Source organism: Thrips palmi, unplaced genomic scaffold, assembly GCF_012932325.1.
Source record: "Thrips palmi isolate BJ-2018 unplaced genomic scaffold, TpBJ-2018v1 HiC_scaffold_10, whole genome shotgun sequence".
NCBI classification, from domain to species: Eukaryota; Metazoa; Arthropoda; class Insecta; order Thysanoptera; family Thripidae; genus Thrips; species Thrips palmi.
Genome location: NW_023144621.1, coordinates 16,535,114 through 16,551,199, shown reverse-complemented (window position 1 = coordinate 16,551,199; position 16,086 = coordinate 16,535,114). Strand labels below are relative to the sequence as shown.

The window sequence follows — 16,086 nt, the reverse complement described above, 5'->3', positions numbered from 1 at the left end:
TTCCGTCGCTCTGTCTCCCTCGCACTCATGGGGCGTCTCGTACAGGTGCGAGAGAGGCAGTGCGACGAAAACGACTCTCGGCATCAGTCTGCTGCTGCGCTGTGCTGCGCTGTGCTGCGCTGTGCTGCGCTGCTCCGGGCGGTCTCATCCTTGTGCCGCTCGCTGCTGCCTCGCTGCCCGATGTATCAGTTTACGCATTATCTGTTTACCTTCTTGATTCATTTTTCACGAGGCGCTCCTCTTTTTACCGTAGCATGAGTCGCCTATCGCAGCGGCCAACAAAGGTGCACGAACACACACGCACAGCCACACACACACACGCACACACACGCACAGCCACACACACGCACAGGCGCGCGCGCACGCCAAGTGCAGGGCCGGCGGGGGCCCGGCAGGCCCGGCCCCCACTGCGCGATGAAGGCCCACATACATCATCAGGAAACAACAAAACCAACATCGGCCCCATGGATGCGGCGTGGCCACGGCATGGCCGTGACGTGTGTGTTTGTGTAAGGTTATTACTGCTCAATCCTATCCATCCCATTCAAGGTGCCGCCGAGGCAAAGACGCCGACTCAGACTGAAATCGGCAGTCGGCGGGAGTCGAACTCGTGCCGTGCCGTTTCTGCCCAAAGGGCGGCTGCGAAAGGCTGAAATGGGCCTCCAAATGGTAACTGGAGAGACTGGAAAGTGACCTAGCACAACGTTCCTCAGTTTGCGCCACTCAAAACTTTTGGTCTACTAAGGTAAACAAACAACGCCCTTTTTCACAAAAAGAAAAGGTCGACCATCTCTCTCTAAAATTTGTCTGGAATGGACGAAATCTTGCTGAGTATGGGTTGCGTCTCAGTGGCTGCGTGAGTGTAGATTGTGTGTGTCTTAAAAACAGAAAGAGTTCGCACACACTGTAATTTCCTTTTCGATTTTCATCCCCGTTGGGCGCCGTGAAGGGAGACCACCCATTTGGCGCGTCAACGAAGCGCCTTGTGCGTAGGCAACCCATCCCGCACAAGAGCGCACTGCCCGCATGGCCTACCTCTCAGGCGCGCTAGAGCACTTGAACTTGAGAGGCTAGACCACAACTGATCCTATACCGGTAACTGCCATGCTTGCATTGCACAACATGACATACCGTCCGTACAAAGAGCAGGAACCTTTACCTCGGCGGCCGGGGTCATATGCCACACGGTAACAAGTTCCCAATGAAAGCAGTCTTTTAGACTGCTCATCACTGCGAGCTTATACCGAGTCTGGCCCTCCCCTGCTTCACCCCGTCCTCACAGGGCCAGAGCTCACAGGAAAAGTTACTTTTCCACCGGATAGAATGTTTGGGCACCTATTTTCTGTTTCTTAGATCCATTTTATGTAATTGATTCCTTGATTGACTGGCAGAGAATGGGAAGTAAATGTGCAAGGCATAATTGTGAGACATTTTTAATAAGCGAATTTGTTAACTAGACTTACACAGCACAATTAAATTACAGGTAATTTCTCTTTATTAATTACAATGATTGTGAGCATACTTGCTTTGAACATTTTAAAGACATGCATGCTTTAATGCATTACTACAATCTAAGTTTATACAAAAATTACTATCAGAAAAATGTACAATGACTGACTGACAAAACCATTTCGTTCATTGATAACTCAGATTCAAAAATATATGCAGGCAAGATACTTTCTGAATAAACAATGTTTACAACATAATACTGTACAAAATTTTCAAGATTACAACAGAAAAGAAAACTACAAAAAAAAAAAAAAAACAGGACAGGAAGCAATTTTACAATGCAACTAAGTGCACACAGTGGCATGGATACCACTGAGGTGTACCTAGAAATTGATTTCTACAACACAGAAAGTCTATTACTTAAGTTTTTGTACAGAAAATAAATCTTACTTCTTTCACTGGACGTTTCCATTTCCTCCAATGGGAGGAAAATAACGATATTTACAACATATATGGCTTATCAATCAATTGACTCAGTTCTTGTTTGATTTATGAAATATTAATACAATGTTAATAACAAAAACAATCAAATAATTTAAGTAGGAGTATAATCAGATAATTTAAGAGCGTGACTAATCAAAATGAGACCTTTTGATGTAAGGAAATACCATGACACCTTATAGCTAAGAAAAGATAAGAAAAATCTTTTATTACCTAGAGAATAGTTCGTCAAAAGTATTTTACTGAAGCCATCAACATCCCAAATAAGGATGGCACTTGAACCTAACACTTAAAAAAAAAATTGTGAAGGCAATTTCATAGTCATGATTGAAGAGTGGTTACTCTTGAAAAAAAAAATTAGTCCCAACCTCTCATGAGTCACAAGCAGAGCACAGCTCTTGTTACTCCAGTTATAAGATTCAGTTAATTACATTAACATTCATTTAAATCTCACTTATTATAAATAAATATGGTAGCTATGTGCATAACAATTTCATGCTCATGCTGTTTTCCAATAACAGCTTCGTTTGTTGAGGTGTGCTGTCATAAGCACCAAATTTATGTTAAAAAAATTACAAAAAAAAGACACAGTAATAAAAAAAACTCCACACAATTTAACAAAACCAATCAAAAATTTCAAAATGGTTTACATATTTCTAGTAAAATCAACAGATGTGTGGGTAATAAAAGGGGCAAAGAAGGAAACAATTGAGAACATGATCACAGTTATGTTTCCACAGAATACTTAGATACAAAACGACACAAGACATACAAAAGCAGGACACAGTTTCATGATGACAGCAAAAACAAACATGCAACACAGCCAAATACTGTTTTAAGTAATTAATCATGGTCCCTTCATGACATTTAAAAGAAACAATAAGAACAATCAATGACAGTACTTCATAACCATTATGAAATAATAATACAAAAAGTTCATGGAAAGATTTGTTGATTATTGGGGGGGTCTGGGTACATCTGAAACCATGTGAATGAACGGATTCTACTGTTTGGTACAGCTTGATTACAATAAAGAAGCTACCACTTTCCAATTGAATCAGTTTTACACAAATATTTTAACCATGGTTAACAAATCACCCCTTTACTTTGAAGAATGTTCCTGAGGGCAACTTTTCATTCAGTCTTGCTGGTTGCCATTCAACTCATGGTTTGAGCAAGGTCTCTCTTGTAGTTTTTAAGACCATCGCATTCAGAGGTGGAAAGGTGCAGGTGATGTTTTTCCTTTCCGAGCTCCAGTTGAGGTGTCTGAAGCGCCAGATGCCCTTCGAGTCAACTTCGTCCCCAAACCAGGTGGGGCTGGAGTGCTCGAGCCAGATGGCGTTCTGGCCCTGAAAATTAAGAAAATGTTATTTTATGTTCTAACAAAGATGCTATAATTTGTTTAGAGCCACTGCAAACATAAACATGGAGAACAACCAGGCTCAAGTCAGAAAACAGACAAACCACATGAAATGAAAAGTGCTGAGATTTATGAATTGAAGCAATGAAAATTAAGCCAAAAGGCAGCAAAGTGTAATTTTACTTTATCATCTAGATTACTAGTTACCTGTAGTAGTAATATGCCTTCATAAGTACAGGAATATTAGAGGATGAATTTGTTCGCACTGAACTCCTTCCGGAGCTCCGGCTGCATGCGTACAAGACAAACTCAGTCACCACAAGCCAGAGAAGGAGAAGGAGACACAAGAGGAGAGAGTCAAGCACCAGAAGAAACAGCATGCCCACAGTTTTGTTGTACACAAAACCCAGATGCCCCAGAAAAATATTTTTTTTTTACCTAATTGCATACAGATTGTTTTCCTTCTTTTTAAAAGATGTTGTATGAACCCGTAAAGCATTAAAACATATTGCAATCTAAGGAGAATATCATGATTCCCAGATGCACCACTAAAATAGCAAAATCCAAGCATGGACATTCAACACTCCAAGAAAAACAAACAGAGAAACAACACTACAAGCACTGCATTTCCTTTACCCTGAAGTTGGACAAGAGAAAGATGAGGCTGGAAGATGCTCATCCTGAGTGTCTAATGATGCTCCAACATAGATTGGTATCCTTGAGCCGCTGCATTTGTGAAAAACCAAACCAAACCAAATCAATTCAAGATGGATTACCCAGAGAACCAAGTATCAAAGTTGTTGTTTTCCCCAATACTGAATCATTGTTGAAAAAAAATAAAAAATAAAAATAATATTTTTCTCTTAAAGTCTATTGTGGTAGATATTATTCAAAACCCATACCCTTATAAAGTTTCTTCTAGAGATATATAAAGACAGAGATAGACAAAAGGTGGTTTAGAAAGTTAATTTTTAGGCATTACAAACGACCTTAAAAAGAGATTATTCAGTTAGACACATACCTTGATCCTACACCCGTGAGAGTGGGAATACTCGAAGCACGGTGTATGGTCCCTAACCTGCAGATGATGTTAAAGGGATTTAGTCAGAAGCAATTTACTTTTTACAGTAACATGTTAAGGCAAATCGATGTTCAAGGTTTCTGCAATACATGTGAGTTAATAGCTGGGCCACAAAATTATTATTAAGGCTAGGCTTGACTTGACATTGTAAAGGATTGCTACGTAATTGGAATAAGCTCGTATTCTTCTGGGTAATAATTATGTTGTTCTAACTATGTTATCAGCTACGATTGGATTTTAAGTAGAGTTAAGAACAAAAAAATTATTAATATATTAAATGCTCAAGCAAATCTATTCAAAGCCCATACCTGGACACAGCGCCGCTTGCTGGACTGGTAAGGCCAGATGTTGGAGTCCTTGGTCGAGTAGCACTTCCATTCATTGGTACAGTCAACTTCCGTTGTGCTGAGGATGGTGTTGAAGAAGTGACCCGTCTCATTGGAATACGGCTGGGTGTGCCTTCATCTAATGATAAAAGGAGAAAGCATGTGAAAAATCAGCAAAAATTAGCACAACTGTATTAAAAACGAAATGTGGCCTGTCACGGTCAATCCACATACCAGTGCTGTCCAATGACAGGTTTGAGCCATGCCTGCTTGGCGGCTTGCTTCCTTGTCTGCTGGGGGGCCTGCTGTTGTTTCTGCTACCAGGTAAGCTGCCACCTGAACCACACCAAAAGTATGAGGAGTGAGAACTCATCCAAGACACAATATTCAACTATTTTAATTGAATTGAGTTTTCAACAATTCAGAAACATTACCTGGCGTAAGTGAACTTCTAAGCGGGGCTGATGACTTTCTTGTGGGTGGTCCGCGTGAGAATGAGCCTTCATTGTCACTTAGAGAATCAGACGCTGCAGAGAATGATGACCGTCCAGTTGATGATTGCTTCATTGGCACGCTTCGAGCACTGCGTTCTCGAATCTGCATAACCAATATTTCCAGTGTAAGACTTTCTAATGATTGGTATGGTTTCTTTGGATTAAAAATCCTAGCCAATGGTAACATTGATATTTCAAAATGTTTTAGAACGAAACATGACTTTACTTTAACATCAGCCTTAACATATGTGAAAAAATTTGTACATGCAATTCTTTTTAATGTAATTTTTTTGTTCCGGCTGGTTAAGATGCAAAGCACGAAACAGAGAGCATCAAAATGCTAAGAGCAATAAACTTCCCTGCAGCCATAACAGATCTACTCACTTGGACTGGTAGCTTTGATAGAGATTCAGGAATATACACATACCTTCAATCAGCATCCATGGTGGAAAGTGCCCAGAATGAACCAACACATAGATAAGCATTTAAAAGAGCACCTATAGTGACAGGGCTATCAAATATTCTTAGCAGTAAATCCTGCCCTACCTTAAAAGTACATAAAAATGTAACAAATTTTTCATGGTCAAAATTTTAATGACCACTGACACAGAAAAAAGAAAAAGCATGTGGTTTAGTAAAACTGTCTCTCTTTCCTTGCCAAATTTAGTTGTGTAATATTCCTAGTTGACTGAGGGACAGCTAGTCTGCCCTTCTCGCTAATTGTGTGCCAGTGCAGGTGAGAACTTGGGAAGTCATAACGGTCGACCCACCTCTGCCCCTGGTTGTATGAAAACTAGCTGTCGGCGGTCATCTTCAATACCAATCACCGTGACTGGGCACAACAGTAAAGAAAGGGTAACGTCAGAAAAGGGAGAAAACTGTACTTACGATTTCCACACAGGGGCCTTTGAAAACCATGCATAAATTTTACGGGAGGGATATCATGATTGAGGAGTCATTCACAAGGCACAAAATAAGGTACAACAATACTAGCACAAGACACATAAACCAAACCAAGCCAAACAAAAGTACCCATTCCCAAACACATCTCAGTCTGCAGGAACTCGTGTTGACATGGGTCTATAAATATACAACCTTAAGTTGTTATAATGTAGATTCAAAATAAGGACAAAATTATTCTAAATACTATTTATCTTTTTTTTTTACTTTCATGCCACTTCAGCTGGCAGCGTTTTTTAATTTATGAGACATTGACTAGCTACAGTAGTTCCACGAGACAGCAGCATTCCTAAGAAAGGTGCACCATGCTAGTGTAAAAGGTGCATGAAAGGATCGAAGATACATTTCCAACAAGGCAAAACATTGGTATCCAAACTGCCCCAAAGGAAGGAATAAAATAAATATGGGAGGGTCTCAAATTTCCAAATTATAACTGAAAGCACACAGCAGTAGATACAACAAGTGTTTCAAACCAAGTTATAATTTTCTGCTGGATAACTTCCAAAAAATAAAATAAACTAAAAATTGACAGACAAAGAGAAGCTAACGGCCAAGACAGAGACCATGCTACACACGCACATGACAGGCAGTTTAGTGGAAGGGAGGGACTGAAAACTTAAGTAATAAAACAAAGAACTCAACAAGGAAACAAACTCAAACAAACAAACAAACAAACAAAACAAAAGTTTAAAAAAAAAATGAAATAAAGAAATAAATAAATACTGGAAATAACTCTGGAACCATGATTGGGTCTGGCGCCAGGAGTATTGCCACACAACTTGCCTCATGACAATGAGTTCTATTAATCCAATGGTACGTAGGCCCGCCGGAGCGGGTGCCCATAGCCAGGGGGTACGAGCATGGGATTTCTTCCTTCTGTCGAAGACTCTCAAATATTGGCATCAGCTGACTGAGGAATTCCTCCGCTGAAAAAGGGTCCAATTCATCAAGCTACCACTAAACTAAACCCACCCTCTACAATGTGCCCACAGTTTCTTCGCATTCTTTGTGCCTCAGAAGGAGATATCCAAAGCAGCCTCTGGAATTCCTGGAGTGTTTGTGTTGGTCTGACCTATTGAATTACGCCACAAAAATGATTCACGACAGCCTCCAAGAGTGTAGAAGACAAGTTACTAACAAGTTGATGGGAATAAAAATAACAATGAAATATGAAACCAAAATAAAAGAAACTTTTTAAAAAATGACAACAAAAAAAAAAAGGCAGGTGACATTAAGTAACCTCTTAAAACACAATTTAGCGGTTGAACAGATGCTCCTTAAACAATCATTAACCACACACAACAAACAATGATTTAAATGCAGAGATAAAAAACTTCTTTGATAAGCCACACCGTAAAAAAGAGTGTGCATCATGATCAGGAAATCACACAAATTTTATGCAAAGCGGAGTTAACAGTAATGCTACTTATTACTGTCTTATCTAATTGACCCTAAAGTATTTGGTTGTACAGCAGTTATAAGCACACATCTTTGCAACTAGCGCAAACACACTTAAGAGCAGCTACTTATGTGATTGACCTAGCTTTAAAAAAAATACTACAAATCCTTGTGATAAATGAGTGTGGATTGTTCTGCTGATTATTCAGCATTGCCTCACATGTGAAATTTGAGACTGTAATGTGATGATGTGATAAAGGAGAAAGCGAGTGACATCAAGTGATAACTTTCTTCTTTCCATTTTTATAGAGAAAATCCGTTTTCTTATTGTCTTTTGGTGTTTGGGTACTAACCTGGATGCTGCTATTACTTGGAAGTGCTTGAAGCAAACGAGAGTGGAAGTACAAACCTTAAAGGCCTGAAGACACTCACTGGCAGAGCAATTCGTGAAATGTCAACAAGACCTGCAGAATGATCTGCCCAGAGTAAAGAAGAACAATGACAAAACTTCCCAAATAGCTGTTGGAAGGCAGACAATTTTTACATAAAGAGTGCAAATAAATCATCAAAATTAGTATTATACTTGAATTTTGGGTCAAATGCACTTGAAAAGAACAATAGAAGCTAAATGGTAAGGAAATTTTGTCATCATTCAGTGCCAGCAAAAATACTCCCAGCATATACACGATACATACCTTCACCAAGGTTTACAATGAATAGTAGTGATGTTAAAACGGAAGAAAGGAAAAAAGAAGGGTAAAAAGAAAGGGAAGATTTTAGCACTACTTTATAATACAGGCTAATATGAAATAAAATTTTATAAATAAGATTTTAAAGTTCTAAATGATCTTCCATGCAGAAATTTTTGTTCAAAATAAAAAAATAAAATAGAAACTTAAAAACTGAAAAAGGAGAAGAAAAGAGAAAGGGATGGTAAATAGGAGACAGGATAGAGAAGGAGGTGAGAGGGACCAACCTTTGTGATTGGACCAGCGCTGGACAGTGACGCTGATCGTTGGCTGCTGGACGAAGAGTGTTTAGGCTTGAAGGCGGACATGCTTTGTGACACACCATCAGCCAGGATGAACTGTTCTCGTAGCTCGATGTTGGTGCGTCCCTTGGCTATATCCCAATATCCAGCATCCGTGCAGTGGTCCAATGTGTTTGTGATAGCGTGAAGGAGGATTGAAGGGAAAGGAATAAGGTAGGGTGGGAGGTAGAGCGGAGGAGCGGATTGGGGATGAACAAAGGAAAGGTGAAAAGAGAGAAGGAAAAGGAGAAAAAAAGCAAAACAAAACAGATAAGTAAAAGCACAAACCAAACAAAGATTCTCAAAAGTGCTAATCATAATACGATTTGCAATAAGTTAAAAAAACAAACAGCACTATTCAACTCATTCACAGCAACTATGGCCATTACTTGTATTTCTCATTCCATTCTAATAAATAGTTATTGAAAGCCATTGACTGGAAATGAGTTGATCAAAAAGCAAACACTTCAAATCAAAACACTTGGTGCCTAAAAGCCAATGAAGACTGTTTGTAGGTGCATGATCAAAGACTTTTGATTTAAGAATAATTTGAAGTGATTAATTTCGAATGGGGAATCAAAACTGCTCCATTTTTTAATTGCAAAACAAACAGCCTTCAACCGTAATGCATGAGTAGCACAGCCATGTGAAAACAGGAATGTAAGAGGCAAGACGTGCCAATCAATTTTTTTTTTTTTTAATCCTAACAAACATAACATTTATGGAAGCAAGTTAACCCATTGAATTACGTCAAAAACAAATTTAGTCTTACAACAAATTTAATTTCATCCATTCAAAGCTGAGTAGGGCAAAATATTACCGAGTTTGTCAATCTTGCCTTATACATTCAACTGGACTACAAGCCATAACTAAACAGAAAATAAGACTTAGATCAGGTGATTCAATATTTCTATTTCCCTGTTTCGAATCCTAAAACAAGGTAGTACAATTTACTGCTTGGGATACACTTGCAACTCAATTAAATGAACAAGTGATGAAACAGAATGAATGAACGAATGAAACAGAACTGGAAATGAGCTTGGATTAAAATGATGGGAATGAAGTATCTGGTATTGTGATAAATGACAAGTCCCCAAGCAAGACAGACCTTTTAACAAAGTCTGTCAGGATAAAGAAAGGAATCATAATGAAAAAAGAATGTGAAGACCATTGAAAGCAAGCAAACACATGAAAAGTATAACCTGGGTAGGAAAGTAAGTACCTTATATTTAAGCACAGAAATATTGTTTCTTAATTGGCTAGCCATACTTTAACTAACTTTTTAACTCTACTTTAAACAGGGGAAAAAAAAGAAAATATTTTTCGTAACAGACTAATAAGGTAAAATATGCACAAGCGTAACAATATATAATGTTTTTAGTTCTAAGAGCAGCAATTGACCAGAGAGCTTGGGCTTACCACGTTCAATGATGCCCAATGGGCACCAAGGCTCATGTTCTTCTGGTTTATTAGGGTCTGGTATGGGTAAGTAAAGCTCAACTGAATTGAGTAATTGAGTAAGCACACACAGGTCATGCATGCATACATACACACAAGTCCAATACCAAAATGAGCAATCAAAATAAACAAAGCAAGGGAAGAAACAAAAGTAAGGAGGTGCAGAAAATAATCAAGCATAACAGGACAAGGTAAAGGGAGAAAAAGGAAAGTAAAAAAGAGAAAGAAGTACAGACCAGAGTTAGTTCACATCTGCAAAATTGTTGATGAGAGATAGGAAGCTAAGGCTACTTTACACCACAAAGCAGAACGTTGACACTGCTTAACACTGGATACATGGCAGCAGAAGTAGCAAATACCTTTTTTTCTTTGTTTTTTGCAAACAGACTCTACTTTTTGGATGAGATGACTGTTGCATTTACTAGATGATGAATAAATTGGCACTGAATATAAAATGATGGGTGCTGGTGATGAGTTATGAGTTAGTGGCAACTTCTAAGACTACACAATGAGTTTAATGAGGTGATTTACGGGAACTTTTCAATGAAAGCTGAACTGTGATAAGAGGAAAGCGCATGTGAATTTAGTCTCAACATGAGAGAATCACAGCACAAACTAAAGCCGGTCTTGTCAGACAAATCTAAGTATCTTTTCAATACAGCTACAGTTCAAGCTGTCTTGAGTATAGCTTAAAATAATTTTATTGGAATTCCTGATCATTGAAGACTGCATCAACCAATTTGTTTTCGAACAAGCTCAACCTATGGTTACTTGTGGGCGGTTATTTGTGATCATGATGTGGAGTTAGAAGCAATGTGTCATTCATCACTCAAAAACAATAATCCTCATATTAATGAACACTCACTCTTTGCATTTGTTTGTTATTTGGGTATTAAATGTCACACCAAATCTAAGTTAATTGTGGCATTAGAAGGAGTATTTCAGAGATCCAGTCACCACAACTGAAACCTGTTACGCATCTGATCCCCATATGATAATACACATACATAAACTTTGTCAGAACAACCCAGATGGAAAATTTCCTAATGTCTCCAAGAGGCACAAAAGAAAAGAAAGAAAATGAACAGGAAAAGAATCAGCTGAACATGAACCTAGAAGAGATAATCATTAAATAAGATCAGAACATGGAAAAAAAAAGTCCCACAGCAAATTAAACTTAACTCTAGATACTATAATAATACTTCATAAAAATTCTAAACTTGCTTTGATGGACATTTTTTTACCACTTCTGTTCTGTTACAATAATCTGGAATGGAAGGCCCTGTTACTGAGAGCTTATTCACTAAGAAAGTCAATAACAAAATCAAGGTAATGATGAGTAAAATCAACAAGCCCTAGACTCTTAAAAAGACTCTTAACAATATCAAAATAAGGGGGGAAATGGAAGAGGCCAGGGGATTCAATAAACTTGAAGCAGCAAAATACTTCTTTGAAATGAATTTTTTGCACAAATCTCGCTTTGCCCACAAGCTTTGTTGAATCTTCTACACATGTTTAGGGCTGGATTGAATGGCACTTTGATTTCAAAAGAACAAGTCTTACCTCTGCAAGGATCGTTCTTGACAAGGAATTCATCCAGAGCAACCCATCCACCGCCAACACGGACCATGACAGTAGACCGCAGGATACGGACCAAACGCAGCTTTTGACTGTCGCCGAACTGAAAAGAATTTTTCGTTAGTAGCTGTATTTTTTGCCCTATTGCAGTGACAAGAAAAATTTCAGGAAAGCTATGAAATAAGGTAGCACTCACTCTGTATTTGCCTTCTCCGACTTGGAACACACGGAATTTCTGTCGGCAGGTACACAACATCACAAGCCTCTTGACTTCATCATGAATCTTATCAGCCTCAACAGATGGCTGCTTTTCTTCCCAGTCAGGCCTAAGAGCAGCGATGAACTCCTTCCAGTCAATCAGACCTTCATTGTTGTGGTCGAACATGTCCGCCACAGCATTCATCTCTAACCGACTGGTATCAAATTCTGGAAAAGATTAATTCATGGAAATTACTTGCTATAACTGTTAAAATTTTCAATCAATTTTTATTAAAGCAGAAATATGAGTGCACATACTGGTTTTGATTATGCCATCGATAAAGTCCTCTCGAGGGATGAGGCCATCATTGTTCTTGTCCATCTTACGGAACAGGTCAGTGAGACGAGACTTCTTGTGGTTCATGAACTTCAGGAACTTCAAAAGAAAGGTAGAAATCAGATGCATTGCAACAAAGAAATCAAGAAGTACAGTGTGAGTATTTTGTTGTGAAACATACCCGCCTCCTCCAGTCATCCCAGCTGAAGTTCTTGACACGTTCCATTTCCAGGAGGTAGTTATACTTCTCCTGCAGACGACGCTGGCGCTCCCACGAGAGCATCCAGACGTTGCGCCACTTGTCCCACAGCAGCTTCACGCGCGGGCTGCGGAACTGCGGCTCAGCCCCTTTGCTGTCGAGGGAAAGGAGTGTGAGTCAAGGCTCTTCAGAGCACACCGTAAGTCCAAAAAACAAACTACGTCTCAAGTATCAAAAATTTGTACGGCACAACTTTGCTCTACTCGTTCAAAACTAACTATTAAACATGCCAAAATATAGAAAAACAAATTGCGGATACTTTTGGGTTTTGCAAGTTAAAAAACCATGGTTTGAATATTTTTTTAACAAATTATGGAAGAAACCCAGGTCTTAACATCAGATGGGCAATTCTTTTGTTCATTTAGGGTTTTTTCCCCTGTTGATTACAAGTATATCTGACCTTCCTTTGGGCGGGAATCGTGGTCCAATGTGCGGGTAAATGTCTGGAGTTTTCTCTCGTCCTGGACTCGCGCGACTACCGATGATAAGGGGCACACAGAAGAACAGAAAAAAACAAAAAAACAAGGGAATGTCAAAACATGCTGCAAACTGCTAAATACGTAGACAACTGGATACATTCTACAACAGTACATACAACAATTCAAGTTCAAGAAAAAAGAAATTGACGGGAAATACAAACTAAATGCACTAATAGGATTTTGTCCAATGTAAGAGATTAACTTTGACTTTGAGAATTCACAAGGGTATCACAAGTAAGGAAAGTGGCACTAATTTTTCAATAGAATGCAACAGACTCTTAAAGGGAATTGGCATCAATTTCAACACAAAACGACACGGAACTTGAAGCAACAAAGCAGCGACACCTACCTGCCCTTGCGACCAGACATCTCGTACTCGGGGGAAGACTCGCGCTCGAGGTCCCTTCTGCTTAAGCGAGCATGGAGCGTGCAGGGGCGCAGCACAGGGGCGAGTGGACAAAAGAAAGCGGCTCAGAAAAGCAAACGACGACACGCACAAACAAAAACAAAAACTAAAACACACTCTACAAGCACACACTGCAGCTATATCGATTCCAGGCGAGGAACGCCAGGGAACTTTTCTAAGCAATGCCACACGAAATCAAGACTACTGCACACAACTAGTGTCTGAACTTGGAACACAAGACACGTCTATGGCATGGCAAATCACAGGCGCGGATCCAGTGGGGAGGCCACTAGAGAGCCACCTGAAAGGGACCAGAAAAGCTACACTTTGCCCCTCTAGGTAGGCAGAAGTGCAACTTTGCCACCCTCCCTCAGGCCGGCTCCAGATCCGCCACTGGCAACAGCATGGCGCGCCGCGGGTACAATGCAATGCAATGCAGGCAGAGAAACAGAGGGCAAGGGGTACTCACGAAGACAGCGAGGTCCTGGGCTTGGACGGGCGCCGGTCCTTGTCCTTGGCGGCGGGCCCCTTGGCCACCTGCCTGCTCTTGCAGACGGCGTCCACCTCGCCCTGGCGCACGGCGGTGTTCTCCATGAACTCCTGGTGCTCCTGGATGAGCTGGCGCAGCGTGTTGAGGTCGTCGGGCAGCGGCTCAGCCTCCAGGGACAGCAGGTTGCTCTCCAGGCCCTGCAGCCAGGACAGCAGCTCCTCGAGGAGCGAGTCCAGGTCGCGCAGCGAGCGCAGGTGGTCGTTGAGGCGCTGCTCGCGCTGCTTGGCCCAGCTGGACACCTCCTCCCAGCGCGACTGGATGATGGTGATCCAGTGCTTGATGACGGTGGCGCCGTCGGGGTGCGCCTTGGCCAGGATGCGCTGCGCCAGCGCGATGGTCTGGTCCTTCTCGCGCTCCTTCTCGCGCATCTCGCGCATGAACTTCTCGTGCTCCGCCAGCTGGGCGCGCGTCTCGTGCTCGTCCTCGGGCAGCGTGCCGGAGAAGCGCAGCTTCATCTCGGCGTCCGACAGCCACTCCAGCAGCATGTGCACGGCCTTGTGCAGGGCCTCCGCCTCCTTCAGCGCGTCCTCCAGGCGCTTCGTCTTGCGGTCCGACAGGCGGCTCACCTTGTCCCACATGGACGTCAGCTCGCTGAGCTGCGACCGGATGGCGGCGGCGTCCGCGGCCGTGGCCTTGTCCATGAGGTCCTTGCCGGTGCGCTTGACGGACTCCATCTGGGCGGAGCGGCTGCTGAGGTCCTCCTCGAACTGCTTGTGCTGCTCGACGAGCGCCATGACGGTGTCCAGGTCGCCGTGGACGGGGCCGTCCTCGGCCAGGATCTTGTCCATCTTGTAGAGCCAGTCCATGAGGGCCTGCACGGCGTCCTTGAACTGGCCGCAGTACAGCAGGGCCTCCTCCAGGCGGCGCTGCCGCTCCACGGACATGGCGCACACGGCGGTCCACTTGTTCTTGAGCTGCGTCAGCATGTTGCGCAGGGCCGTCTCGTCCGTCTTGGGCGCGCGGTCCTTGAGGGTCTTGCCGGCGCGCATGGTGGCGTCGTACGTGGCCTGCTTGCCGCTGAGCGCGCGCTGGAACTCGCGGTGCTTGGCGAGGCGTTGCTTGATGCGGTCGGGGTCGTTGCCGACGCCCTCCTCCACCTGCAGCTCCTCCAGCCCCTTCTCCGTGTCCGTGAGCCACGACATGAGGCCGGACCACGCGTCGTGGAACTCGCGCGCCTCCTTGTAGCCGTGGTCCAGGGCGCGCGTGCGCTCGGCGCTCTTGGACACGACGCGCTCCCAGCGGTGCTGCACCGAGATGAGCAGGTTCTTGATGAGGATCACGTCCTGCTTCTGGCTGAAGTACTTGAGGTGCGTGCCCTTCTTGTCCAGGTTGAGCATCGTCTCGCGGTGCACGCCGACGTCCTTCTGGAAGGCCTTGTGCTCCTCGATCTGCTGCAGGATGGTCTCCATGACGCGGGACACGGGCTTGAGGTTGCTGAGGACCTTCTCGGCGTTCGTCAGCCAGTCCACGAAGGCCTGCAGCGCGTCGTGGAACTCGGTCGCCTCCTTGAGCGCGATCTCCAGCTTGATCTTCTTGTCGTTGGCGCGCGCCGTCACCGAGTCCCAGCGCTGCTTGAGCGTGCGCAGGTTGTGCTCCAGGTTGCTGGCGCGCCGCTCGCTCGACTTCTTGAGGTACTCGTGGCCCTGCGCCAGGCACGACTCCACCTTGGGCCGGTTCTCCTCCAGCTCGTTGTACACCTCCATGAAGCGCTGCAGCTGCTCGGACGCCGTCTCGGGCAGCCCGCCGACGGGCTTGGAGGCGGCGATGACGCCGTCCACCTCGCCGAGCCACGACAGCAGGTCCTGCACCTCGGCGTGGTAGCGCTGCGCCTCCCGCAGGGCGTCCTCCAGCTCCGTCTGCCGGTCAGCCGCCTTCTGCAGCAGCTCGCGCCACCGCCGGTTCAGCGTCGACAGCTTCTCCTGCGTGCTGGACGCCTCCAAGGTGCCCTTGCCGCTCTCGATCAGCTGCCGGCCCGCGTCGTTCAGCGTGTCCACGGACGACTGGTGCGCCTGGATGTCGTTCACCAGCACCTGCAGGCCGAGGGAGGAGCTCAGTCACGCCGAACAACGTGGGTAATTTGCTTCACCAGTGCACAAGAGATCTAGTTATGAGCTCCCGAGTCACTAAATGGGACTCAAACCGAGCGTGTGACCCCACCAATGGATTCCTTGTTCGGAGAGCAATCCATTGGTGGGGTCACACGTTCGGTTCGAGTACCATTT

The 16,086-nt window shown here is 43.4% G+C and overlaps 1 protein-coding gene across 24 annotated transcripts in view; it reads right to left on the bottom strand.

Moving 5' to 3' along the window:
• Nucleotides 1-1,417: 1,417 nt before the first annotated feature.
• LOC117650213 (dystonin) overlaps nucleotides 1,418-16,086 on the bottom strand; it is a 130,173-nt gene continuing 115,504 nt past the window's right edge. For 16 of the 24 annotated variants that reach the window (XM_034393533.1, XM_034393596.1, XM_034393640.1 and 13 more), the window contains 15 exons: nucleotides 13,784-15,894; nucleotides 13,258-13,314; nucleotides 12,830-12,904; nucleotides 12,352-12,523; nucleotides 12,152-12,269; nucleotides 11,832-12,061; nucleotides 11,621-11,738; nucleotides 8,546-8,691; nucleotides 5,152-5,314; nucleotides 4,952-5,053; nucleotides 4,700-4,856; nucleotides 4,332-4,388; nucleotides 3,947-4,036; nucleotides 3,518-3,598; nucleotides 1,418-3,299 (listed from right to left, as the gene is read on the bottom strand). In XM_034393533.1, the coding sequence (XP_034249424.1) occupies nucleotides 3,161-3,299; nucleotides 3,518-3,598; nucleotides 3,947-4,036; nucleotides 4,332-4,388; nucleotides 4,700-4,856; nucleotides 4,952-5,053; nucleotides 5,152-5,314; nucleotides 8,546-8,691; nucleotides 11,621-11,738; nucleotides 11,832-12,061; nucleotides 12,152-12,269; nucleotides 12,352-12,523; nucleotides 12,830-12,904; nucleotides 13,258-13,314; nucleotides 13,784-15,894 (3,816 nt within the window). In that variant the 3' untranslated portion in view covers nucleotides 1,418-3,160. The other 8 variants (XM_034393457.1, XM_034393491.1, XM_034393482.1 and 5 more) reach the window with 8 other exon arrangements.